Raw genomic sequence first — 26,698 nt, 5'->3', positions numbered from 1 at the left:
ATGGACTATTAAGGTATGTTCAAGATGCAGGTCTCGAAGTATTTCTCTGCAGCATGACTTAGTTTCAAATCCAGATTGGAAATATATCTGAAATGCAGCAGCTTGTTATGGTGCTACTCTGGCTGAACGTCTTCCACAAGTGTCCGTGCTGTCTGCCATCAAGTCACCCATTAATCTATAGCATGCTTTTGCAATACGAAACCAAGTGGGAAATCTGGAGAATGAAGCCAAGAGCCATGTATTTCACAAAGAATAATATGGCCTACTGAGGGACAGGAGAATGTCCAGCAAACTGGTCAAGAATTTATTACCATCTAGGGTAGAATTTAGTGGCCTTTTTCAGATTGGTACTTACGATAACAACGTGAGCAGCCCTTTCACCTCTTCAAACTCTCCTCCATTGCAATATATTCAGGAGCCAAATGTTCAAGGCGCTTCGCAACATGATAGCAGATTAATGAGAAATTGGGGCAGCCCTCCTTCCTACCTCCTCCTGGACCCAGTGTGGTGTGGTGGTTAAGAGCAGTGGACTCATAATCTGGTGAACTGGGTTCGTGTCTTCGCTACTCCACATGCAGCTGCTGGGTGACCTTGGGCCAGTCACACTTCTCTGAAGTCTCTCAGCCCCACTCACCTCACAGAGTGTTTGTTGTGGGGGAGGAAGGGAAAGGAGATGTTAGGCGCTTTGAGACTCCTTAGGGCCGTGATACAGCAGGATATCAAATCCAAAATCTTCTTCATCTTTATCCTTGAAATACATGTCTTGCCTCCTGTTTACTTAAAGCTGCAGTTGTATTAACTATACTGCAGTTAAACAATTTTTGTTCAAATGACCATATACAAATACATTCATTCCAAACCTGTTTTTCCCAGAAGCAAGTCCCTCCAAGTTAGGTGGGATTCTTTCCTAAGTACGTGTGTATAGGATTGCAACCTATAGAGGATATTGAAATCAGTTTTAGCTAAAATTGCTCTGTGATTTGAGAGTACCTCAGTTGAAGCTGTCAATACTCTTATCAGGTTTTTTTATCTTCCACTAATAAAGCCCCAGGGGTGCCAAGTTGAATAAAATAGTGTGGGGGCCCAGGTAAGCCCCACCCCACATAATTGATCACATGATGCAATGCACGCGTGCACGCACACACACACCCCATTTGAATGGGAATGCCCATCAACTGGGGGGGGGAGGCTCCCTCAAATATTTTATTGTGTGGGCCGAAGCTCCAATGGCCCCTAGGAATTGACTTCTATGTTAAGTGCTATGTCATTTCTAGGTATAAGCAAATTTCAGTGTTTTTCTCCTGTCAAAAGTACCTCAGACAGACTTGCCTGTAGGGATGGGAGAGAAACTCAATTAAGTTCACATTTAAAAGTGAATCTACCTAGAATGCACTTTCTGAAACAATACACAAACCAAAGCACAGCGACCCTTCAAAATTATTAATTTCAGTATTCATGCTATTGGAGATGGGTGCATACGTCAGTTTCAGTTCCTTCTATTTTCTCATTGTTCCAATCTGAAATTGTGTTCTCTACATTTCCATATCAGTTTGTGATTTATTTTTCTTTAAAGAGGTGCTCTCAAAAATTAATCAGCATTTTAATTCAAATGTTTCATAATATACACATGCAATATTGCATGTAATTTTGCATGTATTTTTCCCAAATATAATACATTTTAGATGTTATTTTCAATAATATAGGCTTTTAAATGCACTCTTTACTATAGTGTATGCATTTTTTTACACATCACTTGACTGGAAAAGTGATTTGCTAAATTTGGAGAAGTGCTAATTTCTTTGATGAGATGTTTCAGTTTAGTCACATTTTATTTCAATGATATTCACCATCTTGAATTTCATCATGAGCATTACTATGAAGGCAGCAAATTACAAAGTTGAAACTATGAATTTAGAGCTAGGCTGTCAGCAGAGCTACAGTGTGTGTGTTTATTTTTAAAAAATCTCATATTATTACTTAGGTGAAATGAAATTATGAGGTGCACGTTTTTCATACTCCAAGTTAAGACAAACTAATAATGGTATCCTTCCCTGAAATTACAGCTACTTACTTGATCATGTCTGAAATACAAATATGCTTCTTAAAAGTACAACGGTCCTTGAAATCTAATTTTAACTGTGATGCAAGTCATTGATATTTCAGAGAGCAATTTTCCATTAGAAAGTAGGAAAATTTAGTCTGCATGATCTCCCTGCCATCACACCATAACCAAGTACTATGAAGCTTCTGTTTCCATTCCCTTAAGGTTGTTTGATTACCACAGCCGGGTCCCTGCACCGCCTCGTGCTGTAATTCCACTAAAACGCCCACGTGTAACCGTCACAGCAACTCGCAGAGGAAAAGGGGTATTTTCCATGAAAGGGGGATCAAGATCTACATCAAGTGGAACTTCATCATCAGGGTCAAAATGTGAGTTCTATATTGCACCGCCAAGGTTGCCTGTATGAATATTATGCTTAATGCAATATATGTGGAATTCTAAGGTCATCCCATTGCTAAAGCTTTAGACGTTAGGTTATCATACTGAGAGCGAAAAGTTGTTTTCATTGTAATGGTTTAGTGAGAAGGGATGCATTCACTTAATGCAGACTATCAGTGTTGTTGTTTTTTAAAAAGAGATCAAAGCTCGTTGCATGATAACCAACTAAATCAGGCATAGGCAAACTCGGCCCTCCAGATGTTTTGAGACTACAACTCCCATCATCCCTAGCTAACAGGACCAGTGGTCAGGGATGATGGGAGTTGTAGTCCCAAAACATCTGGAGGACCGAGTTTGCCTATGCCTGAACTAAGTCATATTCAGTGTAGACTCATTGATTTCAGTGAGTCTACTCTAACATTGGTTATCACCCTTTGGCAAAGTCGGATTTGCTGTTCCATAGTAGCAGGAGCTATGCCATAGACTCATTTATTTCAGTGGGTCTACTTCACACAGTGGTGGAACACAAATACCCTCCATGCCATGAAAACTGTCCACAGGAACTGCCTGAGACAGCAGGTCTCCGTTATAATAGCCAGGATGTGTGCTGTTTACATCTGTAAACAGTGGGATCTTGAACTACATCTGGCACCCCAAAGGACTGCAAGGCAACCATCCAAGAACAGAAAGCTGTTGTTGTGCTGCTGAAGCATTATAAACAGTCTATGAGGTGCAGAGCACTGCTGAAAGCCTGTATAAGTTATTCCCTTGGGGTGCCCCACAGCTTTCCCTAGCACAGTGTGTCCTTTCTGGAGTTCCTGTCTTGTGTTTGAAGAATGTAAGAACCTCTTCACTAATGAAGAAGCTGCAGACTGATTGAAGCAGACATAATTCCCCTGTCTTGACAAAGCCTTAAATCAGCTGTGCTGATTTCTCCCCTGCTGTGTCAGTGACTGAAAACTGGTAGCACATCCCTGACAGGTTCTTCCCAGGGCATTAATTCTCTCGCATACTAGTAGGGCAATGAATGTTGTTAATGTTGACATTAAAAAAAAACCTCTTTCACACTGAATGTACATTTTCACTAACGTGGGTTTTATATTTGTATGCGAGGGTGGCTAGGCAAAAGGCGAAACCTTATTTAAGCCTTGTGTGTGTGTGCATGTCCTGAGGCTGAAGACTGATTCATAAATTAAGACCCCATTCATAAATTGCATAGTCAGTCGCTCCTTTCCTTTCCCACTGTACAATGGAAAGTGTGCCTGGGCAGATTTCCCCCCTGCAGTGGGATCTTCGATCTTTAGAATCATTAGATCTCACAGTGGGTAACATTTCTAAGTCCAACAGTTCCCTGCTGGATCAAGCCCGTGGCTCATGTAGTCCAGCGTCTGTTCTCACAGTTGCCAACCTGATGCCCACAGGCAGGACCCAGGTACAAGGGCACTCTCCCCTCCTGAAGTTTTCAGCAAGTGGTATTCAAAAACCCTGTGCCAGGCCTGCTTTGTTTTTATACACAAGAGGATCAAGATTGCATTCTAGGTCCTATATGGATTTGTGTGTAGCTGCAAAAGTTTTGGAGGGTGGTCTGTTTCTAAAAGTAGCAAATTGTCCACTAGAAGTAGAGTGAGGACCTCAATGATGTTATCAGGCTTGAGGGGTTTGCATATTGTTTTGACTCTGATTAATTTCTGACCTTTGTTAAAAAAAATTAAATCCAGTAAAAATATAAATCTCATGTAGCATACTTTTTGTTAAAAAAATCAGCCAAGTGACAACTTATTTGTCATTTTCCATCAAAAGCAACAGCAGATGAATGCTGCTATATTGATGTTCCATGGCACACTTTGCTTTCTGCAAGTAAAATTGAAGCAGATGCTCCTATATTTATGTGAAATTGCAAAGGAGGAAAATATTAAACAGTTTTCTCATTATTTTGTTTATGGATCTGGAGGAACTATCTGGGAGCAAAGTGTTCGTTTGTTTTTTTCATAAATCAGTTGTGACTTCATGACTGTTAGCCAGTTTTTACATGATGGTGTGAGACAAACAGTTTGATATGGTATTAGATCAATGAAATATATAGCATGTCTACCAAAATAAGCCTGGGGAGTCAGACAATTTTGTAGTTATGATAAATGGGAGCAGTTTTCATGAATGTTTTCACATCAGAAAGCACCCCCCCACATTCCAGTGAATCTTCAGGCATTGCATCAAAAGTGGAAGATAGTTTGCCCTCATTCTGAATAACTTTACCTTCAGAAATGTCACCACAAACCCGAATATCTTTGACTGTATAGTGGTGTGCATGAGATAGCACACGTGATGATTCACAGAAAGAACGAGGCCAAATGGCTAGTGAATAGACCTTGTTTAATGAATGTAACTACCACAATGCACCTTTCTTCTCTAATCTAGGCTGAATGAAATAAGCCATGTAGATTTTGTACCTGAGATGTTTCAGCGACGGGGGCACAAACTCCTTAAGGATACTACCCCACCAGGCGAGGGATAATCCATTCCAGATCCCCCCCTCCCACCCAGCAGTGGGGCTTCACAGAAGCTGGTGCAAAGCTCTGTCACATTGCCAGGCGGAGGGGGGAGATTTCCCCCCTGCCTAGTAGCAAAGCTGGATGGCACAACGCCTCCCCTCTTCCTGACTTGCTCAAGAGAGGAGGCATTTTGCAGAGCTTTGCTGCCAGTCCCTGTCTGACGTTAGAGGCTGGAAAAAAGCAGTGGCAAAGCTGGATGGTGGAACAAGATGGGTCCCACCTGAGGCAGCTGCCTCACCCAGCCTCATAGGTGGTCCAGCTCTGTTTTATACTGCACAGTGGTACCTCGGGCTACAGATGCTTCAGGTTACATACGCTTCAGGTTACATCAGGTTACAGACTCCACTAACCCAGAAATAGTACCTTGGGTTAAGAACTTTGCTTCAGGATGAGAACAGACATCGCACGGCGGCAGCGGGAGGCCCCATTAGCTAAAGTGGTGCTTCAGGTTAAGAACAGTTTCAGGTTAAGAACGCACCTCCAGAATGAATTAAATTCTTAACCCGAGGTACCACTGTACTTGCATGGAAAATCCCAAAGACTTTGCAAAGGACATATGAGTCCTAAATGTGTCTTTTACATACATGGATGAACACAGAAATAGTGTCATTTGGGGGAAGGGCTGAGAGGGAATATACTAACTTTCTAACTTACCCTTCGCTGAAGAAATATGAAAACATAGAAATAAAAAATCTATAAGGCTAGACCTTGGAACTTCGGTTTTCGCCTTTATGAATAGATTGTACTGGGATACCTTTGTGTTGAAATATTATTTGTGTCATAGTTGGTACCTTTTGTTCTTTTTCTCTTCAGTGAAATCAGATGAGTTACAAACAATCAAGAAGGAATTAACTCAGATCAAAACAAAAATCGACTCTTTGCTAGGGAGGCTGGAGAAGATTGAGAAGCAGCAGAAGGCTGAAGCTGGTACGTGGAAATAATCTGTAGCTCTTGGCAGCTCATTAAAGGGTGAATTAATTCTGTGCAAAGCTGTGAATCATATCATCAATTCTATGGGAGAGGCAATTTTGGAAATACTGATGTGCTCACGTTTAGGACCAGAAAGAGGCTTTTTGAGTACAACCTTATAAGCCACTGAGCAACTAACAACTGTTTAAAGACTAGGTTTAGCTATTCTCTTGGCTGCATCCATACACCACTTTACCTGGGAGTAATCCCCACTGAATTCAGTGAGACTTATTTCAGAGTAGATAGGCCAATATTACAGGTCAATCATATGCATATGAGTGCACAGTCATTTCTTCATCTCCCCTCGGTCTGCATTCAGAAGGTTTTAGGTTCAATCCCAGGTATTTCCAATTAAGAGGATAAATAATAATAATAAAAAAACTAAAAAAAACACAACTTTATTTATACCCCACCCTCCCCAGCCAAGGCCAGGCTCAGGGCTGCTAACAACCAATAATAAAAACAAGTTGATTGAAATACAACTTATAAAACAAGGTTAAATACAACATTAAAACATTAAAATGCAGCCTCATCACAGGAGGAGAAAGGAAAAAAGAAAGAGGGGGAGGGAATCAAATTGACTCCAGGCAAACGGCCAGGTGGAACAACTCTGTCTTACAGGCCCTGCGAAAAGAAATCAGATCCTGCAGGACCCTGGTCTCATGAAACAGAGCGTTCCACCAGGCTGAAGCCGGTGTTGAAAAAGCCCTGGCTCTGGTTGAGGCTAATCTAACTTCCTTAGGGTCCGGGACCTCTAGGGTGTTGCTATTTATGGACCTTAAGGTCCTCCGTATACCGGGAGAGGCGGTCCTATAGGTATGAGGGTCTGAGCTGGCATTGGGAAAGATCACTGCAAAGGACTTGGGAGAGCCACAAGCAGGTAGAGTAGACAATAATGAATTAAATATTCCAATAATTGACAAATATTCCACCCTGTGAAATAAAGAGGCTGCAAACTGTTTTCTCCTTGACATGGTGCAATTCTGCTAATATTTACAAGAGTATAGCAGTTTTTAAATTTTCTTAACCGCTCTTCATGCAAAAATAGATTTCAGTTTGGTATATAAAGAAATGAAAATTTACAGAAACCTTGATCTCTCCACTACTTAGTGCCGCTAGAGAAGGCCTCCATTGGCCCTCTGGTCAGGCCACGGCCACTACTAGATAGGATGAGCACTTAAGCTATGCTGCCAAACACCTTAGGAAGAGCGTCTTCCCTGCTTCATGCCAGTGATGATCCAGTTCCAATGATCTCATTAGCACTGTGAGCAGAAAGGGGAAACAGGGAGAAGGGAAGGGCAGTAGAGCTTAAGAGCATTGATTCAGCCTCACCCCATCATTCTGCATGCCAGGTGCCTTGACATCACATACCATGCTGCTGTCTCTTCTGAGGCCCGGGTCACAAAAGCATCTTGCACTCAGAATATGCCATTTGGAGGGCCACGGGTTCCTCATCTCTGGACTTGCTCCACATAATTGCTGTAGATTAAAATAAATACCTAGACCGTTCATTGCAAGGGACTCTGATTAGTGGTGAATTCGGAAATGTATGTATCCTTGCACAGTGCAATGGGAAATCTATTAATTGCATACCCTCTGACATGTCGCAGGAATCTTCTGTGCCACGTTCCAGGTGAGTCACATGACCCACACAAGAGCACGGCACCCGAAAACAGGATGTCACAATTTAATTGGGACAGTAGAGGGGCATGCTATTACACAAAAACATTAACACAAATTATGCACAAGTTGGCATGTTAAACATCGTTAACATCAAAACACTGCAAAATAAAGCACTTTCCTTCTGGGATGGCAAATCCCATGAAGGAGGAGTCAGCATAAAAGCTATTAATATGCAAAGAGCCTCCACGAGAGCAGGAAAAAAATTACGGTGTTTTTTGTGTGAAAAAGGCTTGTGAATTCATTTAAATACAACTCAGATCTTAGACTGTTATTCTGCACTGACTCATAGACAGCAGAATATAAAAAGATAGCTCAGAACATGTTAATCGTGACTGAAAGGACAGGTGAGCATACTTATTATTATTATTATTATTATTATTATTATTATTTATAATCAATATTAATTCATTAATCGCCTTCTACATAGTCGCCTCAGGGCAATGTACAAAAAAACCAACCTAGATCCTTTTCAATACTGGTTATGCTACATGACTGGGTGGGAATTTGAACCCTGACCAGAGTGACTCTTTTGTGGGTTCTGGGTACAAGAGAGGGAGAGGGAGAGGGAGAGGGAGAGAGAATCTATCTATTCTGTATCATGACATTTAAATTCATAGATGGTATAATGCAACCATAGTACTTTTGGGTACCAGTGATTTAAATCATGTGCTGACTTTGACTTCAAAATCAGTGGGATTTAATCCTGCTTAAATGGCTTGATTGTGAACCGATAAGTTTGATATGTTTCTGTGAGTTGCAACTGATAAAATATAACAATACCAAATCCTTTTTATCTGCTAAAGGCTTACTTCTGGTCCTCCCTGAACAAAAACAATCAGTTGCATTGCAAAGGAGAATGACTTGAAAAGTGGCAGATTTTTAAGTGGCAGATATTTCAAACAATCTATTATAATAGGCAGAATATACAGCATGAGCTGTTTACATCCAACAGTGGGAAGCTTAAGCAAACATAGAAATGAAATACAGGGAAAGTTTTAATGATCTTTTATACACTATACTAAGGTCTTTCTCGCTTATCTTTATGCAAGTTATAAAGGGACAGAAAAGTAATGTGTTTATATTCAGATGTCTTATTTTGCTAATTAATTCTGTGTTTTAAAGCTGGCAAGCTTAACACAAGTCAACAGTGTGATGCAACAGCAAAAAAAGCTAATGCTATTTTAGTCTGCATCAACAGAAGAATAGTATCCAGATCAAGGGAAGAAATAGTACTGCTCTATTCTGCTTTGGTCAGACCACACCTGTTCAGGGCACGACAAATTAAGGATATTGACAAGGTGGACTGTGTTTAGAGGATGAACAAGATGATCAAGGGTCTGGAAACCAAACCTTAGGAGGAGCAGTTGAAAGATCTAGGTATGTTGAGCCTACAAAAGAGGAGATTGAGAAGAGATATGATAGCCATCTTCAGATATCTCAAGGACTATCACATGGGTGATGGTGCAAGGTTGTGTTCTCCTGCTCTGGAGGCTAGGACCCAAACCAATAGCTTCAAGTTACAAGAAAGGAGATTCTGACTAAACATCAGGAAGAGCTTTCTGACAGTATGAGCTGTTTGAGAGCAGAGCAGACTCCCATGAGAGGTGGTGGACTCTCCTTGCTTGGAGGTTTTTAAGCAGAGGTTGCATGGCCATCTGTCATGGATGCTTTAGTTGAGATACCCACATTGCAGGAAGTTGGACTAGATGACCCTAGGGATCCCTGTCAAGTCTACAATTCTATGATTCTATGTGGCAATGACTGATGACAAATATCAGAAGCAGTATGCATGTGAATACCAGTTTCTGGGGATCCCAACCAATTGAGTATTACTGCACTTGTGTCGTGCCTATGATCTTCCCAATGACATATGAGAATATTGTGAGAATAAAAGTTTGGACTAGCTAGGCCTTTGGTCTGATCAGGCAGGCTTCTCCTCTATGGTCCCTCGTTACATTTTCACATGCATCACTGCAACCATGACAGTATGAAATTTACTTTTAGAAAGATAGCTCAAATGCTCAGGAGACCAGTATCACTTTCATAAGCGTGTAATCTTGGTCATAAATATGAGTCTGAAACTAACCCTCCAACTTGCTCTCCTCTTCCAACTTCATCATTCGAAAAGCATCGTTTTAAACTCAGGGGGGTTTCAGAAATAGTTTGTGATGGTGCATAGGGAACTTGTGCTCAAAGGCAAATATCCCTCTGGGCATGTATCAGCCTCTTAGCAAGCCAAAAGATCTCTGAACCTGGGTAATATATCTGGTATCATTTGGGGATTCAGAGAATGTGTTCTGCTGTCTGTAACACAGTTCTGTTTCTGGAAAAGGGGATCTTACTTAAGCTACATTTCCCCCCTTTTTCTTATAGAAACCCAAAAGAAACAAATAGAAGACTGTGCTGACTTGATCCAAGAGGAATGCATATCAGAGAACGCTGACAATTCCACAGAGGATCCTATAGAAGGAGGTTTAGATGCAGATGGAGATGGCGAAGATATGACTGATGGGATAGAGGAGGATTTTGACGAGGATGGAAGTAACGAGCTGGTAAGAAATTTTAAATAGTTGTATATGTAAGCTGAAAATTTCAAGAATGAATGTAGAAGAACAGCAAAACAAAAGCTATTAAAAGCTGAGATGCTGTTTAGAGGTCCTTTGAAAAACTCATAAGATGGTTATAATGGCAGGCAATGTTAGTTCTTTACATGAATTCCCATCTGTGATGTGGTGAGATACTTTTGGGTGGAGCAGTTTAAAGGGCACACAGTTCTTGAAGGCTATCAACCGAAAAACATAAAACATACCCTCTGCCAGTTTCATAATCACATTTACCAGTAGTAAACAGTTCTGGAGGGTCTCTGTAGAACTCACCTTTGACTAATATGCTTAGGATAACAGCATTTCTCTTTGATTCACAGCCCAGCTGGAATGTGGACCAATTTAGTTTTCGCTGAAAAGAATGGGATAAAATAAATTTATGGAGCTTGATCTCAACATACGTTTACTCTTAAGTCTCCCTGCATTCCTTGAGGCTAACTCTCAATAAAGCACGTGGCCTCTCAAGCTAGGAGGATGCAACCTAATTCTCACTTGCTTTGTGGCGAGATCGTTCTGCATGATAAAATACAGCACCCTTCTCTCTCAGAGCTGTAATTGCACTAGCACTAGTCCAGCTTCAGTGGCATGATGTTCCATCTGCGTGTAACGGAAAGGGATAGAAATAACCTTTTTGTGAGGATGACAGCCTCTTCTTTTAAAAAGCAGCAGCAACAGTAGTAGATCTACTCTGCTCTATTAGAGCAAGGAAAGCATAGCCTGGAAAGAACTCTCTTTTTTAATATTTAATTTGAAGGACAAGCCTTGATTGTTCTTTCCTGTTTGGGATGGAAAACACAAGCAAGGCTATGTATTTTTTCATCATTGTTTCATGGACTCCTTAAATTTTTTAACCGAAAAGGAAGTTATTTTGGGGCTGTGCACCTTGCCTCTCCAGCTCAGCCACACAGAAGCAGTTTTCAGCAGCAAGCCTGTCCTCCCTGCAGCAAGGTTACTTCCATCCCTTTTTATAATGTGTGGACAAAATCCTGCTCTTGACATTTCAATGGGGTTTTTTTGGAGAAACTTTAGGTCTGCAGCAGAAAGAGACCTATTTCCAGCCTGAGGCAAAGCTATATTCCCACCAGGTAGGGGTGGGAGGGACTCTCAGTTTTTATTCTCTCAGTTTCTCCTTTTTGCAATCTTTAATTGCATTCTTCACATTTCTGTAGCAATTTGCAATTTTAGAGTTAATTTCTCCTAATAAACATATTTTTAATGCAGTTTTTAATACACATGTTTTGCAAGCAATTTTCCCGAATATGTTTCGTGTTTTTATCTTGTATTTTTATGCTGTGATCTTCGGATGAAGGGCAGTATACATATTTAATTTAACAAATATGAAACAGTGCATTACTATGTGCTATTTTCATAAATATATGTCTATATGCATTTCCCTGTATATATTCATTTTTGTACACATTGGTTGGAGAACTGCACTGCAAAGTTCAGATAAGTGTGGATTTTGTAGGGTGCCTGTGTTTTCTTTTTCATATTGCTTCATAGTATGGATTTGATAGATTTGGCTTTAAATGCAGACTGAATTGAATTCCTTCCCCTCCCACCCCATCCCTACCTGTAGGGTATAATAATAATAATAATTTATTATTTATACCCTGCCCATCTGGCTGGGTTTCCCCAGCCACTCTGGGCGGCTTCCAACTGAATATTAAAAACAATACAGTATATTCAATCCTTGAAGCGCCTATAGGGTGGTGATGGAAAATAGACCCACTCAGGACCATAGTTCAGTAGTTCAGGATCTGCTTTGCTGATCAAAGTGGCTGGGGCTATCCAGTCAGATGGATGGGGTACAAATAATATGATTATTATGATGATGCAGAAAGCCCTAAGTTCAATCCCTGGCAGCTTGGACTGGGAAATAATTCTGTCGGAAAACAAATGGCTAGACTTTTCCTGTTCTTCCAGTCAATGCAGTGGAATCTTTTAAAAGACATTTAGTTTAACGGACATTCTTTGCATGTTCCGTGAATGCACAGAATGTTTGTGATCAACTCCTAGCTTGCTAGTAGCTTACTCCACACAGATTGCGCCATATTGTAGGCACAAGCTCTGAAACTTGTTGGAAGACATAGTGTGTCTCATGTGGTGGCTTCAGAGCCAGCTTTTAGCACCCAGTACCCATGTGTCCTAGCAGGACCCACCACTGATGCCTGGTCTTGGCCCTGCTTTGAAAAATGCTTCCAGCCTGACACCCTGAGCAGCAGCAGGTGGCTGGATCTAGCTGCCATTTTCATTTCCACAGTATGTCTAACATAGCATTTATCAGGGCTGTATGAGAAATTAATTTGATTGCTAAAACCTGCCACCTGGTATGGCTTGGAGTGCTGCTGCCTACCACTGCTAGAGAAGCCCACCAGGGTCCCAGTGACTGAGGCAGACCACCAAAGAGAACTTCCCTCCAGGCCCCTCAGTGCCAAAGCTGTCAAACTCTGGTAAAGGAATTCAGAGCACAGTTTGCCAACCAAGCATCTGCAGACATGAGTGCCAACAGTATGAAGGATATCAATAGAATTCCCCTCAGAAATTCACAATGCTGAAGATGGGGAGCCATGCCTGCACTATTTTGTATTTCTGTCCCCTTTTCTCCTGTTTCAGATGTGGTAGCCATTTTGTGTTGTGCCACACATCCCATGGCAGCCATTTTGTGATTGCTACCCATATAGCTGTCTCAGTCCTGTCCTACAATGAAATGAACCAAAAGAAACTGGAATTCAAGGGCTTGTCTCCTTATGTGAGAAAGTGAAGTCTGAATAGTACATATGCTGTGTGAATAAAGCATATAAATTTAGGATGGTGGTAGTTCCTAAATTATAGGTATTTTAGCCCTGCTGTTCAAAAGGAAAACTTTGCAGTAGACACAATAGCTGGAAGTTGTTGCTTGCAATGAGCGCTCTTCAAGTTGTAACAAAGGCAGCGTTCCTAACAGTTTATTGATTTAGAAACTGATTTCAATCCCATTCATCATCCTTTCCCGTTATTTCTGCGAAATAGATAGTGCCTTTCAGTTGTCAGTGTGTGTCATCTTGAATCATAGCAAATAACTATTGTCCTCTATTAAAAACAAAATGACATCTGATAAATTACTCGGCAGCATCGGGGTACTTTTGTTCCCAGAAAAGAAAAGATATTTCTAATGAAGAGGAAAGTGAAATAGATAATATACACAGTGACATTACACTTGACAGTTACAAGATATCGCTGTATGAACAAAAGAAAAGAAATAAGATGTTTTCTGCAGAATATATTGCGTGTTGAGTTCCACAGTACCACCCCCCAAAAATTCACACATCACACGTTAATTTTTGTTTAAGGTTTTTGGCATAATTTTGGCCACAACTTTATTCAAATACATCAAATGTGAGTGGTTGCTTAGGCATTGGTTTGACTATCTGTCCTTGCCCCCCAAGGACAGAGCTGGCACTTCTGGGCACCACCAGAAGCCAGCATGGGAAACAAATATTGGGGAGAAATGAGGCTGGGAACCAGTCCAACACCTCTCACCCTCATGTTCCGGTGGGGCTTGCACGGCCCAAGTCCGGCTCCACGGACAAGGACGAAAGAATGGCAAGCCCCTGGATTCCTTTAACGGAATTCCCTTTCAGCATCATTTGGAGGGGTAGGCACTTACCCCTCCAAGAACCAATTAACCAATGCCTAACCGCCAACCTTACAAGTTGTGACGATTTGCTACGCAGTAGGCAAAAACCAGCCAATCAGCCAAATGGCAAAATTCCTACCAGGCCCCCGCTCAAAGGCGAATGACCCCATGACAGGCATAGCAAGGTCAATAAACCAAAGAACCACCCTATAAAAGGGAGGGGGGGCGGGTGATCCGTTGCAAACGACCAAGAGGCCGTCCTAACCTCTGGCTCCTATATTTATAACCTCTGACCCCTCCTCCAAATTGGCAACACTCAAAAATCCCCAGCAACCTAATTAACCCTTTTAAGGCTGGGGTTCCCACCAAATATGCCTAGTCATGATGGTGGTCTGTTCCCCAACCGCAACACGTGCTCTCTGCTAGTGAGAACACGCTTTATAAATCAGGATCTTCCTAACAGAAAGCATGGTACTTTGGATAAGATGTGAGTTTGTCCAGATGTTTCAGGTGCAATACTTTGTATATTTCTTTGAGTATTATATGTTGTATATTCTAGTCACCCATACCACATTACCAACCCTGTAGATAGTGCCTACTGAAATGGAGTGAAAGCACAAAAACATTCAAGAGCCAATCTGTGCAGACTGGGCGAGCTATGTTTTAAGAAGGGAAAACCTGATTCTTGGAAAAACTCTCACGTCAGGGGGAAAGTTTTTAACTAGAAGTTTTCTTAAAAGGTTTGGGCTGTTTTTTAAATTGGGAAAATATTGTAACATGTAATCCTCCCTGCCAGGACACTCTGAAGTGATACAATCCCAGTGGAGCTCCATTGCATAATTATTCTAAATTTGTAGGCTGGCTCTGGCTCAAGTTTCTCACCTGTGTTTCAAATTTACCAATTAATTTTTTGCTGAGGGTTTGCAATATCTCCTTTGCAGCACTAATGGAAGATACACTGGGCTTATGTTTTATGTGCTCCAATTACTTTGGGTCCAACTTCTGTACTTATATATTTTAACTTTTTGAGAGATTCTTTAAAAAAAATTGCACTCATTGAAAGAAGTCACCATTCAATTGTGGCCTGAACTTCTCTTCACTTCCAAGATGTTTTCCTTAGACAAAACTGACTCTGAATAACCATGACTAAAGGAAAAACTGTTGCAAAAGTTGGAACACGATTCAATGGCAAATGGTTCAAATAAATGGTTCGCCAATGCTGTGCCTTTTCCTCCTTTGCTTTTATCTTTTAAATTTAAACCCAGTCCTCATTCAGGGACTTTACTGCCTCAGTTTACTTCCAAATACATGCAGAAGACCTCAAGTTTATTCTCCAGCATCTTCAGAGAAGGCTAGAAATTTCCCCTGCCCGAAACCCTGGAGAGCCCCTGCTAGTTGTGTAGGCAGTACTGGGCTAGATGAACCAATGGTCTGACTTGGTATAAGGCAGCTTCCTATATTCCTAACTGTTTCTACATTAGCTTAAGCTGAAGGTTATTTGGTAAAGCACACTGAGTCACTTAAGTCTACAGCTCAGCTTCCCATCCCAGCAGATACTATTCCCACCAATGGCTGTCTTCTTTCTCCACTTGCACAGCAAAGCTTCTTCATCCTTCATAGCAGATCAGCTGTTTGTTGCAAAACTAGGTAAAAACCCAGGGACCTTTGAACATTGTTGCATCTCTTTGCCAACAGTATCATAGGCATCCATTTTTCCATTCTTCAAATAGCAGCGTAGGCCAGTGTTTCTCAATTTTTTTGAACTTGGACCTCCTCTTTTCAACTTCCCAATCCAACAATAATTTGTCCAAAATATGAATGAATGGAGGTTTTTGTGCCTATTTGTATTTGCTCTGCTGCATGCAAAGATTTGCCACTAGCATTAGGTGCAGAAGAGAACCAGACATCTTCAAACCCTTTGTTAAACTAGATTCAGGCTGCAATCCTATACGCACTTACCTGGGGTGAAGTCCCATTGAACTTAGGGGAACTTACTTCTGAGTATTGCATGCAGAAGTTCCCAGAATTCAACACCTGGCAGTTCTGATATTTCAGACAGGTGGCTTTCCAAGCTCTACCTGAAGATGCCAGATGTTGAATTCTGCAAGACATGGGCTCTACCACTAAGCTACAGCCCTTGCAGTAAGCTCACTTGGTCCTTCCACTTGGAGCTCTCCAAGGTCCTGCAACACCAGCATTACCTAGACTCAATCACCTTCAGGCAACTTGGTATCCGCCAAATCTAGTTAGCTTTGGCAATTGAACTATGTGATAGGCCCTCAGAGTATTCTTTGAGGCACATATGAACTGAGTCCTGATTATTGGTTGCTAGCTCCTTCTATGAATTCTTATTCCTTATGGCTTCCAGAAAGCAGGCAAGTGACTGGCATATCTTCTTAACTTAAGCATCCCAGTGAACCAAAATCTAGGACAGCCTATCCCTGTCAGATCCCTTGAGATTCAGTAATCTCTGATACAACCTCCACTTCTTTCTACATTTTTAATATTTGGTTAAGGGACATAATATATTTTCAGGATACAGTAACTGTTGGCTTGCTACGGTTGGCTTCTTTCATTTTCAGTAATGAACATCTGATCATCATTTTCTGACACCTCTCCATTATGGAAATATTGCATGTTTCATCGGTGTCCAGATGAATGGAATTCTGCTACAATTTATAACCTCAAAGTAAAAAGGTGAGCTGAGAAAAGAAAGAGGAAAAAATGAGACTGATGTAGAAGAGTTTGTGAAATGAAACAGGCAGTAAGAGAATAATAGGGAACTGAGTGGATATATCCAAGTATCACCTGATTCTGATAGTTTAAGCATTAAATAAGCTTAAGCTATCATTTCAATTTGCACTTCATTTTTCTGGAAAAAAGCATCACTAAGAGCAAAATTGAAGATGTACAGGCAAATCGTTATTGATGGGAAGAAATTGTAAAAATTAAAATACGCAGTTGAAAACAGGTCCAGCTTTTGTATTGTTCTTTTCCAAATGTGTTAGTAATCCTTCCTTGACCTTTCACACCAGTGACTTTCAAGTCCATCTTCTTATCACTTCCCTTATGCAAACTTAAAGCAGAAAACCTGTTTCTTCTCCTCTGTACACATGTGACCTACTTTAAAACAGCTTTGAGTCTCCAGTTTCAGTATTTTTTCCTTCGTGGCTCTCACAAATTTCACCCTCTATTCCTTTCCCCCAACAACATGCACACTACCTACCTACTTCTACTTATCTGCCTTATCAATTTTGAGTTGCCAAACGTGATACCTCTCAAACACAAAGGGGTTGTATTCACCTAAATCCTACTCAGAATAGACCTGTTAAAAGTTAGCCATATCAGTTAATGTCAATGGGTCACTCTCAATAGAATTAGCACTGAATCCCCCCCTCCCCAGGCTTCTCTAGTTTTCTCCAAGATTGCCTGTTAATCACAACTCAACACAACTGATTTAAAGGGATCCATTTTACAGTGCCATCAATAGAGTATGCAGTGCAAACTTTCAGTATTGACTGCTGGTAACTCACAGAGGAAATAAGACAACTCTTGGCACCATATGGCATTATTGTTTGGGTGTTTCTGGGCTTAAGGGTAAAGGACAGACATGTGCAACTGAAGTTCTCTCTTTCTCTTGTGTTGTTTTTTTTGGGGGGGTGAACATAACACTTCTCCAAAAAATCTGCTTAATTGAAGAAATGTTGGGCATTGGGTGTGTTGAGAGTGTGCATTTCATGGCTTTAAGTGACAAGGACAAATTATTGGCAGTTGTTAAATTACAATATTTTATAGATTCCAGGTCTATGGTTCTATATTTTGTTTGTTGAGGTTCATAAATATGCTATTCGGTGGTGGTGGTGGTGGTGGTGTGTACACGCACGCCCTTTTAGCAAATCTGTATTTTCAGTCATAATCCAAAGCAAAGTGGATCTTTTTTTCGTTCAGGTGATATTTTTCTTTACAAGAACACCAAATGAAAGCCATATGGTTTGCTAGAATTTAATTTGATTCCATCTTTGTTGTGCGAGGGTGTAATTTATATAATTCCTTAAAATAAACGATTTCCCCCATAAATTAGTCATCTTGTGGGTTTTCAAAAAATGTCACAGCTGCCACACAGCCAAAGATAAATTATATAGAATTTAGCTGAATAGAACGAAGCAAAATTAGTTTTCTATTGCCTCAGGTTAATCAGACCCCTGGGGGAAGTGGGAGGGAGACTATCACTCTGGAAGTAATAAAAACGTCTTTTGATGTTAAAGTTGCTCAAGACTCTGTCACATTTTGGCTGGTCCTAATAAAAGTATTGCCATACTATGGTTTTGGGGTTTTTTAGGTGATGACTTTCCATCCCACCCTACTGAAACATGCCAGATGTGCCCTGACAGAAAATTCTGTAGCCATTTTGCTTGTGATACAGACTTTGTGAATGTTCAACACAGCTTCTTAATAACACCAAAAGTGTGTTCACCCCTTGGATCCAGACAGTTTGCAATGCTCTTTCCTCATTATAACCTGCAGAGCCTTTCTGGCGGGTACATCGGGCTTGTGAAAAGATCTCCAATAAATAAGCCGAAAATCTGTTGCTCTTTGTCTTCTATATAATATGAGAGCGCAATTAGGGAAAGGGAAAGAAAAGACTAAAAAGAGCAGGATTCCTTGGAACTGAAAGGTGTGGAGCAGCACAGGTTGCATTCTTACAAGCTCTATAGAGCTACTTCACCACAATCAGGGCTATCTCTGACGCAAGAGGAAGGTTGGAGGAAGAAAATACATTTCTTCTCTATAGAGATAATTCCGCCTGTGAACCTACTACTAAAAATAGTTAGAAGGCATTTATGGTTTAAACGTGAGCTGGACCCAGCATGTTCTCGAGCATGTTTTCAAGAGTGGGTGATGTGGAAACAGCCCCACATTTTTGTCAACCTCTGCACAATATGCAGGAAATATTAATGCTTTTGACTCTGTGGTTCCACCACTTCAGAAACAACTGCTTGGCCAGCCTAGCATGTGATTAAACTATAGGACCTTTATTCATTTTCTGTAACAGGAATCTAACTTCTGTGGCCTTTTTAAATGTGTTTGAGGGGGGAGGTTATTGGTTCTTTTCTCTCGCTTTTTGTTACGTATTTTGTGTTCTCATTTTGTGTTTTTATGTTGTGAACCACCCTGTAATCTTCAGCTGGTGGTGGTATACTAAATGAATAAATGAAATGGGGCAATTTGCATTGGGTAATTGGTAAGGAGGGTGGAAGGGTTAAGACACTATGGCAGAGCTTTCCAAAGTTTTCATGTTGATTCCACGCTTTTTAGACGTGCATCGTTTCACAACACAGTAATTCAGTTTTATTAGCAAACCGAAGGTTAAACTAGCCCCTTTCCAACCGTGGATGGAGCGCAGGGAGCGTTCCTGCGACACACCTAAACGCTGCAGCCAACACACTAATGTGTCGCGACACACAGTTTAGAAAGCTCTGCACTATGGTGCTGATCCAAATTAGATCCCCACCTCCAGCTATTTTTTTTTACAAAGGAAAAAGACAATGGTCATCTAGTCACAGATTCCCTGCATCACATTTACTTTTGCCCACACTCTCCTGTCACTGTCTCTTATTCAAAATGTTATCAAATTAAAATTTGCATTTTATCTTACAGTTTCTACAGATCAAGTGAATTCAGACTGACATCCAGTCCCTTTGGAAACCAAGAACATAATAATTCACAGACTTCCCCATGTGGAAATGTGAGCTGCTGTTTCTTGCTGGCTAGCAACATCTTTGACTCAATTTTTATGGGGCGGGAAAATGAATTAACTTCTTGAAATGGACATTACCATTCAAAACTTAGAAATTCCATTTCTTATATGTTCTAAAGCTGTACAATTGTCAGATTTATATGGTTTAGATTGTAAATGTGTTTTTCCTGGCTAATTATTGGTATTATTTTTTTAATTTTGATGTCAGAAGGCCAATGAATTGTATGATAATATGAAGGACATATTTAAAATGAAGGAGACACTGTATACAAATGTATATTTGTAAAAGCTATTTTTATGATTAGCATGTTTTATGGTTCATCATATTAAAAGTCAGGTGATATTGCACTTAAATGTTTACAGCATAACGAAATGAGATCATGAAAGATTTATGATCTAATATGTTAAATAGTATTTTAATTATTTGTATTTATTTATATTCCTGTTTTAGAGCCAGTGCATTTATTAAGAAGTAGGGTCATAATGGAGGTCAAAGTAATATCCATGCCCAGATTTATTTATTTTTTACAACATATCATAATGCCAAAACAAATATAATTTGGATATAGTAGTTTTGTGCACAATATATATCCCATTGAAATCAATGGAATAACTACCACTCATTTCAATACTCTGAACTGTGCCCTCAAATCTTAGGATGTTGTAAACCTACAAAGATACATTTGCTGCTCTCTGACATAACAATATGTCAGACAGCATGGATTGAAATATGATTTTATTTCTTTTAAAAAGAACAGTAATACTAAAACTTCCAAGAGTGTTGCCAATCGAAAGTTGGCATGTTGTTAGATTTCATAATTACTCTATAACCCATATTTTCCAAATTGCCAGTATTGAAGTCGCATGATCATGGTGGTATGTTTGGGTTTGGCAACCAAGCTTTGTAGCCCATAAGGTTAGTCCAATGTCCTGGACTTGTTTTAAACCAAACATCTACAATACTACCACAGCTTGCCTGGTGTTAAATTGCCCTGAGCGATTTAGATGCTTCTTCAGTCAAGCACCTAACTGAACGGAGAGGCCGTTCAGATTTCTTCATGGCATCCCTGCCAATAAAATATGAATGAGGCCCTGGATTGTGCAATATCTTTCTCTGCCTTTGTTTCTCATTCCTAAGTGTTTCTTGTGCTCTCAAAATAAGGCTGCCCAACTGTATGTTAAGTTATTCTGTGGTTTCTGTATAAACTCTTCCCAACACCCCTCACCAAATCTGGCGAATTTTTCCCCACATGCTAATTGGAAAATATTTATAGATACACTTAATGTTGTACAGCTGTGACTGCTTCTGCTCCAGGGAAAGAGCTGGTGATTTGACAATGCTGAAAATAAAACTGCACGCATCAGAAAAGTCTTTCCACCACCTCAGTTTTCCCCTCTGCTGGGAGTACTGTACCATATACCTCTGCACACGGGGAAAATGGGCCAAGAGTTTTGGGTTGTTGTTTTTTTCCCTTTCCATAATTCCTTCATTGTCTTTTTACATAGTTCAGTTTTATGATTCCTAAATAAAGCTAAAAATAAAATTTAGCTTCTAGTAATATTAATATATAATTTCTCTTAAGTTTTAATGAGTTTCCCTATGCCAGGGTGTTCTTGTGTAATTAAATTATTTGGCCATTCTTAACAAGATTCAAGCCCCTTTCAGATGGGTGGGTGGGGGGGGTCACACAGTCACTGAACACGTGGGGAGGGGGGTATCACCATTCTGTCACACACACAGGTTTGCTACAAAAAGGCCGCTGCCCCCACCCACACAAACTATCTGAAAGGTGCCTTACAGACTTGACAATGATACTTTTTCAGAGTACTTTCTCTAGTGCATAGAGAGCTCCCCCCCCCCCCCCAGTTTTGAGAGATAGAATATTTATTTCCCACGATTTCGTGTCATCTTACATACACCTTTCCTACAAATTATTGACAGCGGCAGACCTATAAACCACAGCGCAGAATACTTCTGCCACATGCTAGTTTGTTAGCATAAATCATTCGAACAATATGCATTAAGGTAGGGACATGGACCAAAGAATAACTTGTCGTTCTCATAACCTGGTGAGCAAATCTGAATAACCCCAGTTTAGAAAACCACCCCGGTCAGCTGGGAATATGAACTTGCCAGATACAAAGTCAGGCTTATCAGTCCATCTAGTCCAGTATTGTCTGCCCTAACTGGCAGCTGTCTGAGGCACAGGTCTCCCCTAGCCCTGACACCTATTTGTTTGTGAAAAGAAGCTGCTCTACCTACATGTGCCCCAGTATATTGCTTTATTACAACATTTGCACTTGAGCATGCTGGTTTCCATGTATGCACTTTCTTCTTAAGCTCATGCAATAGTTACAAAAAGGAAAGGTTCTCCCCACCCCAATCCCAAATCTAGCATGTGGAGCATGATCCAGCCTCTCCTTTACTGTGAGTACATCAGCCACATATCTCTGACACAGGGGACCCAAATTGTCTCCATTTGCAATCCAATGAAGGAAACCAGATTCTTTCTTTCTTTCTTTTTCATTTTTCTGTATCCTTACATTAAGTCTTGTTGTATCTTTTTGTCTACAACAATTATTTCCAAGCAGGGAAAGCGGTTTTTAAAACGTCGAAAAACGTCGTTACCTGTACACACTTTCTGCAGCCCTTTTCAAAGCCATGGTAGTTTTTAAACAACTATGATAGGAAGTTTATTTGCACTGAATATATTGCCCATGTGTTCTCGTGGAATCATTTCATGACGGTTCTGTTCCAAATGTTGTAACATAATTTTTACATTCCTGTAAATAAATATTTTCTCTGACTAATGCACTAACTCTCTTTAGTAGTTCCTGCTGCCAAATGCTGGTTATAGATACGGAGCAATACCCCAAATATATTCAGTCTGCCGTGCTGTACACATTTGCCTGAGAATATACTACACTGAACACAAAGGGTGGAATTCAATGGTGTGTTAAGGCGATTGTTTGGTCAGCAGGACCATTTCTGCTCAACAGATGGAACTATCTCCCCTCTCCTCCCCCAGCACACTGTTCTGGGGGTCCTCCCGAGCAGGTTTGGGGATAATGGAGGAGCAGAGTCCTGTTGTGCTAATGGGGGTCCACTAGTGCAACAACTTAGTTGAATCCAGCCCAATGGAACCTCCTTTTGAGTCAGCATGCCTAGGATTCAACTGCACTTCACTTAAACTACTGGTCCATCAGAGCAATCGCCATGAGGATAAAGCTGTCAGTGGCTACTAGCTGTGATGGGAATGGTCTACCTCCACTGTTGGAGATAGTATGCCATAGAATACCAGTTGCTAGGAATCACAGCAGGTGAGGAGAGTGCTGTCGCATACAGGCTCCCCACTGGCACCTCGTTGACCATTGGGAGAACACAGTGCAGGTGGACCTTTGGCCTGACCCAGCAGGTGCTGCTTATGTTCTTACTGGGTTGTGGGTTAGAGGATAAAGACAGATGAACCACCAAACCCCAAGCACTACTGGGCTCATGCCAGTCAGCTGGAAGGTGAAGGATGAGTGTCATTCCTTCTTCTCTCCTCTCAGAGGACTTAATCCCCTCCCTTGAAAAAAGGATTTCATTCCAACTGAGATCAACAAGAAGGAAACTAACTACATCAGCTCCGGGGCTGTAGTTTCCCCCTCCACTCCATGTGAGAGAAATGGGAAAGCTTGGGATCTTGTGGGTATCTCCTAGGACATCCCTGGAATCCTTTTTTATTTACCCATGTCCCACCTGACATCTAATTGAGGGGCATGTGGCTGCTAAAACAGTGCAATGTGCCTTAGCTGAATGTTCCAGTGACTGCTTCTGATGCAGCTCAGATGTACAGTCAAATAGTTCCCATGGCAAAATAAATAAGGAAATCAGAGTTCCGGGTCCTAGTGCCCTATCTTATGAGATGGAGTACCTGTGAAGCTCTTGATACCAGGTCAAACCATATAGTTGCTTTTCAGGATGCAAAATAGTCTATATCTCTACAGCCAGAAAGGCAAGTCTGTGGATGAGGTTGTAAGGAGGAAGTATGCAAAAATAAGGCTCAACTCAGGAAGGCCAAAGAAGTACAGAAGGCCGACTCAATCAATATGCATGTGCAGCTCTTTCTCATGCACATCCAGCACAGAGACATCAGCTTATGTGGCTGCTGGTGGGTGCAGAGGAGAGGCAGGACAAGTCTCTACTGTGACCCTGGGATCCCACCCCAGCCCATGCAATCTTTGACACAGAAGTAGGGGGGGCGAGGTCACAGACCTGAACCCTCCCTGTTGCAACAGATCTATTGGGAACAGAATGAAGGCCACCAAAATGGTAAAAACAGGGAAAAGGTGCAAATGCTCAAATTGGTGCTAATCTGCCCTCTATTGTAGAGGCTTCCATATTCTTGTGCATCCTTTATTGTATATGCTCACGATCATATGCAAAACTCCACGCGTAAGCCCATGTGCTGTGTGTTCCGTACAGATAAAAATGTTCAGCCTCCAGCCTAACTGTTGCAGCCACATTTGCTCTGTATACAGTGGTACCTCGTGTTACCTACTTAATCTGTTCTGGAGGTCCGTTTGTAACTGGAAACCACTCGTAACATGAGGCGCGCTTTCACTAATGGCACCTTCCGCTGCTGCCATGTCGCCAGAGCGCAACTTCCACTCGCATCCCAGGGCAAAGTTTGCAGCAAGGGGCATCTACTTCTGGGTTAGCGGAGCGCATAACCCGAAGCATTCGTAAGGGGGACGGTACGTAACATGAGGTACCACTGTATGGCAAAAAAAAATTCTGGGGAGAAAAGAAGCAGGAAAGATAAGAATCTCTGCTGAGTTGTATTTAGTTTTACTTCAATCCAATATTATGTCGCTTGCAATCAATACGTCACTCCTATCAAGAAGCACATTGGCTCCATCCAACATGGTTATTTAAGGAAACAAGTTTCAGAGACCAACTGCAAAGGCTCATGTCTTGGAAACCCAAAGTAGTTTTTGACAGCAAACTAGATAAAATCAATTGCAGTGATTTCAAGGATGACTTGCCTTTTAGAGCTAGTTATCTCTCTCAGCTTACATGAGCATTGCTTCTAAGTGAATGTTGAACTTTTGCTTGCTTGCTCCCCCCCCCCCCAGTTTGGACAGAATCAACAGACCATAAAAGCAACACCCTCCCGTCACTACCAGCTTAATGCTGGCCATTTGGACCAATTTATTGGAAGCTTTGCTTTGGACGATCCAGGATCCGTAACAAGGCAACCCGAGAGCAGCGAATCAATAGGAGCAATAGAAGAAATGGGATGGAGAAACACATCCATGTAATTGCACATGGGTGGTTTGGAAGGCAAAATGCGACGTTGATTGCTCTATCCGATGCAGAGTTCACCAAGGGCAGGAGAGTAACGTAGGAAGCACAGCCTGCCAAGTCCAAAGTACACTAAAGCTTTTGAAACAATATCTAATGGCCAGCTCGTAGTTTGGAAAAAGTTCTCTTTGCAACTTGCCTCATTCAAAAGAAAATGGGGAAGCATGGTCATGTGTTATCTTCTTTTTTGGTGTTTTGCTTCATCTAGTAACCCTAGAAGTCAAAGATGCCCTGATCTCTGGTTTCCTGGAACCTTCACTAAAGCAGCTGGGGGCTGCAATAGCTCAGCACTGCTAACCCTGGTTGAAAACCACTTGGGTTCCTCCAAACTGGTGGGGTTTTTGTGGGTGTATGCAACATGTCCTCATCAGGATATTTGCAGATTTACACTGGACTATCCACACATCATGCTACTTGATTAGTTGTTCTGTGAGCCTTCCCCAATGCTACATTATTGTTGGCAATACGAGCTAAAGCGCAACTGAAGCAGGACAAAAAGACCTCAACGCAGAATATTTGTGGTATGAAAACCTATGGGATTTCAGCAGAAAGTTGCAGGATATGCCCTGACGGGAAATGAAGCAGTGAGACAGTCCCAAAACCTTTGCAGGCACAAACAGCATTGAAAGTGGGATCATGTGTGGCCGTGTGAGCACAAATCATCCCGAATGCACAATTAAAAGGATGTTAGTACATTATATCCAGACTTCCATCAGAATGCAGAAGCAGTGCACTAAGAAAATAGGCTTATTGGATATGCATTGGAAGCAACCAACATGTAGATCAGAATCTACTGGCAGGCCTCTGACATAATACAATCCTAGGCATATTTATTCAGCTGAGTTCTTGTAATTGTGTGTGTGTGTGTGTTCAGATTGCAGTGACTTGCAGGAGATCAGCTGTTGTGCTACAGGGGGACACTGAGGTCCTCCTTCGAGGGTCTTCTGATGGTTCTTTGACTGCAAGAAACAAAGTTAGAGGGAACCAGGCAGAAGGCCTTCTTGGTAGTGGTGCCCGAATATATATATATTCAACTGCATCAGACCTACACAGCTACCTACCTGAATCTAGGACTTCGTCCTGATGCAATTAAGCCCTTTTTGTGTTATTATGGGAAGATTTTCTGACTTCTCATAGCTGAGACTCCAAACAACTTGGAGGGGGTAAATTCTGCCACGACTGTTCCTTCTCTATAAAATATGATTATCGATCACTGCCTCCAGGGAAATGAATGTGGCCCAGTGGCGGAGGAACCCGCTCAGGCGCCTGGGGCGGTGCACCCAGGGGGCAGGGTAAGCCACCCATAGGGGCCTCCGCAGTCTGCCTGCCTCCTCCCACTCAGCCGCCCTACAGCTGGGGGGGGGGAGGCAGTGGGCGGACTGTTTGGGCAGCGCGGAGCATGCATGCACCCATGCTACTGCGTCTCTCCCAGGAGAGACGCATAGCTTGGGTGTGCTGCAGGCCCTGTGGTGAGTGCCGTCCAGCATTTTGTCACCCCCCCTCAGTAGTGACACCCGGGACAGCTCACACCCACCGCACCCCCTTCCTTCGCCCCTGATCTGGCCTTCTTAGAAAATGGGCAGGGCTTTTGCACCTTGCAAAGTTGTGCAGAATTGTGCTTGTCTGAAATCCCCTTTCCCTCACAACTATTAAAGGGTCCAAGTGCCTTGTCCTTTTTTCCACCTGACCCCCCTAGTCCCTGTCATTTGGCTAGCTGGTTCAAACAA

General features: G+C 41.6%; 1 protein-coding gene across 9 annotated transcripts in view; it reads left to right on the top strand.

The window, feature by feature from the left end:
• The window catches only part of RALYL (RALY RNA binding protein like), a 271,005-nt gene extending 248,569 nt beyond the window's left edge, over positions 1-22,436 (top strand). For 4 of the 9 annotated variants that reach the window (XM_083748037.1, XM_083748039.1, XM_083748038.1 and 1 more), the window contains 4 exons: positions 2,267-2,430; positions 5,803-5,916; positions 10,015-10,193; positions 19,522-22,436. In XM_083748037.1, coding sequence (XP_083604163.1) covers positions 2,267-2,430; positions 5,803-5,916; positions 10,015-10,193; positions 19,522-19,539 — 475 coding nt within the window. In that variant the 3' untranslated portion in view covers positions 19,540-22,436. Of the gene's footprint in view, positions 1-2,266; positions 2,431-5,802; positions 5,917-10,014; positions 10,194-10,564; positions 11,361-19,521 lie in introns of those variants that run through there. The other 5 variants (XM_083748033.1, XM_083748035.1, XM_083748032.1 and 2 more) reach the window with 2 other exon arrangements.
• Positions 22,437-26,698: the final 4,262 nt, after the last annotated feature.

Source organism: Podarcis gaigeae (assembly GCF_964106915.1).
Source record: "Podarcis gaigeae genome assembly, chromosome: 7".
Classification (NCBI taxonomy): Eukaryota; Metazoa; Chordata; class Lepidosauria; order Squamata; family Lacertidae; genus Podarcis; species Podarcis gaigeae.
This window is presented reverse-complemented; position numbering and strand designations above follow the sequence as displayed.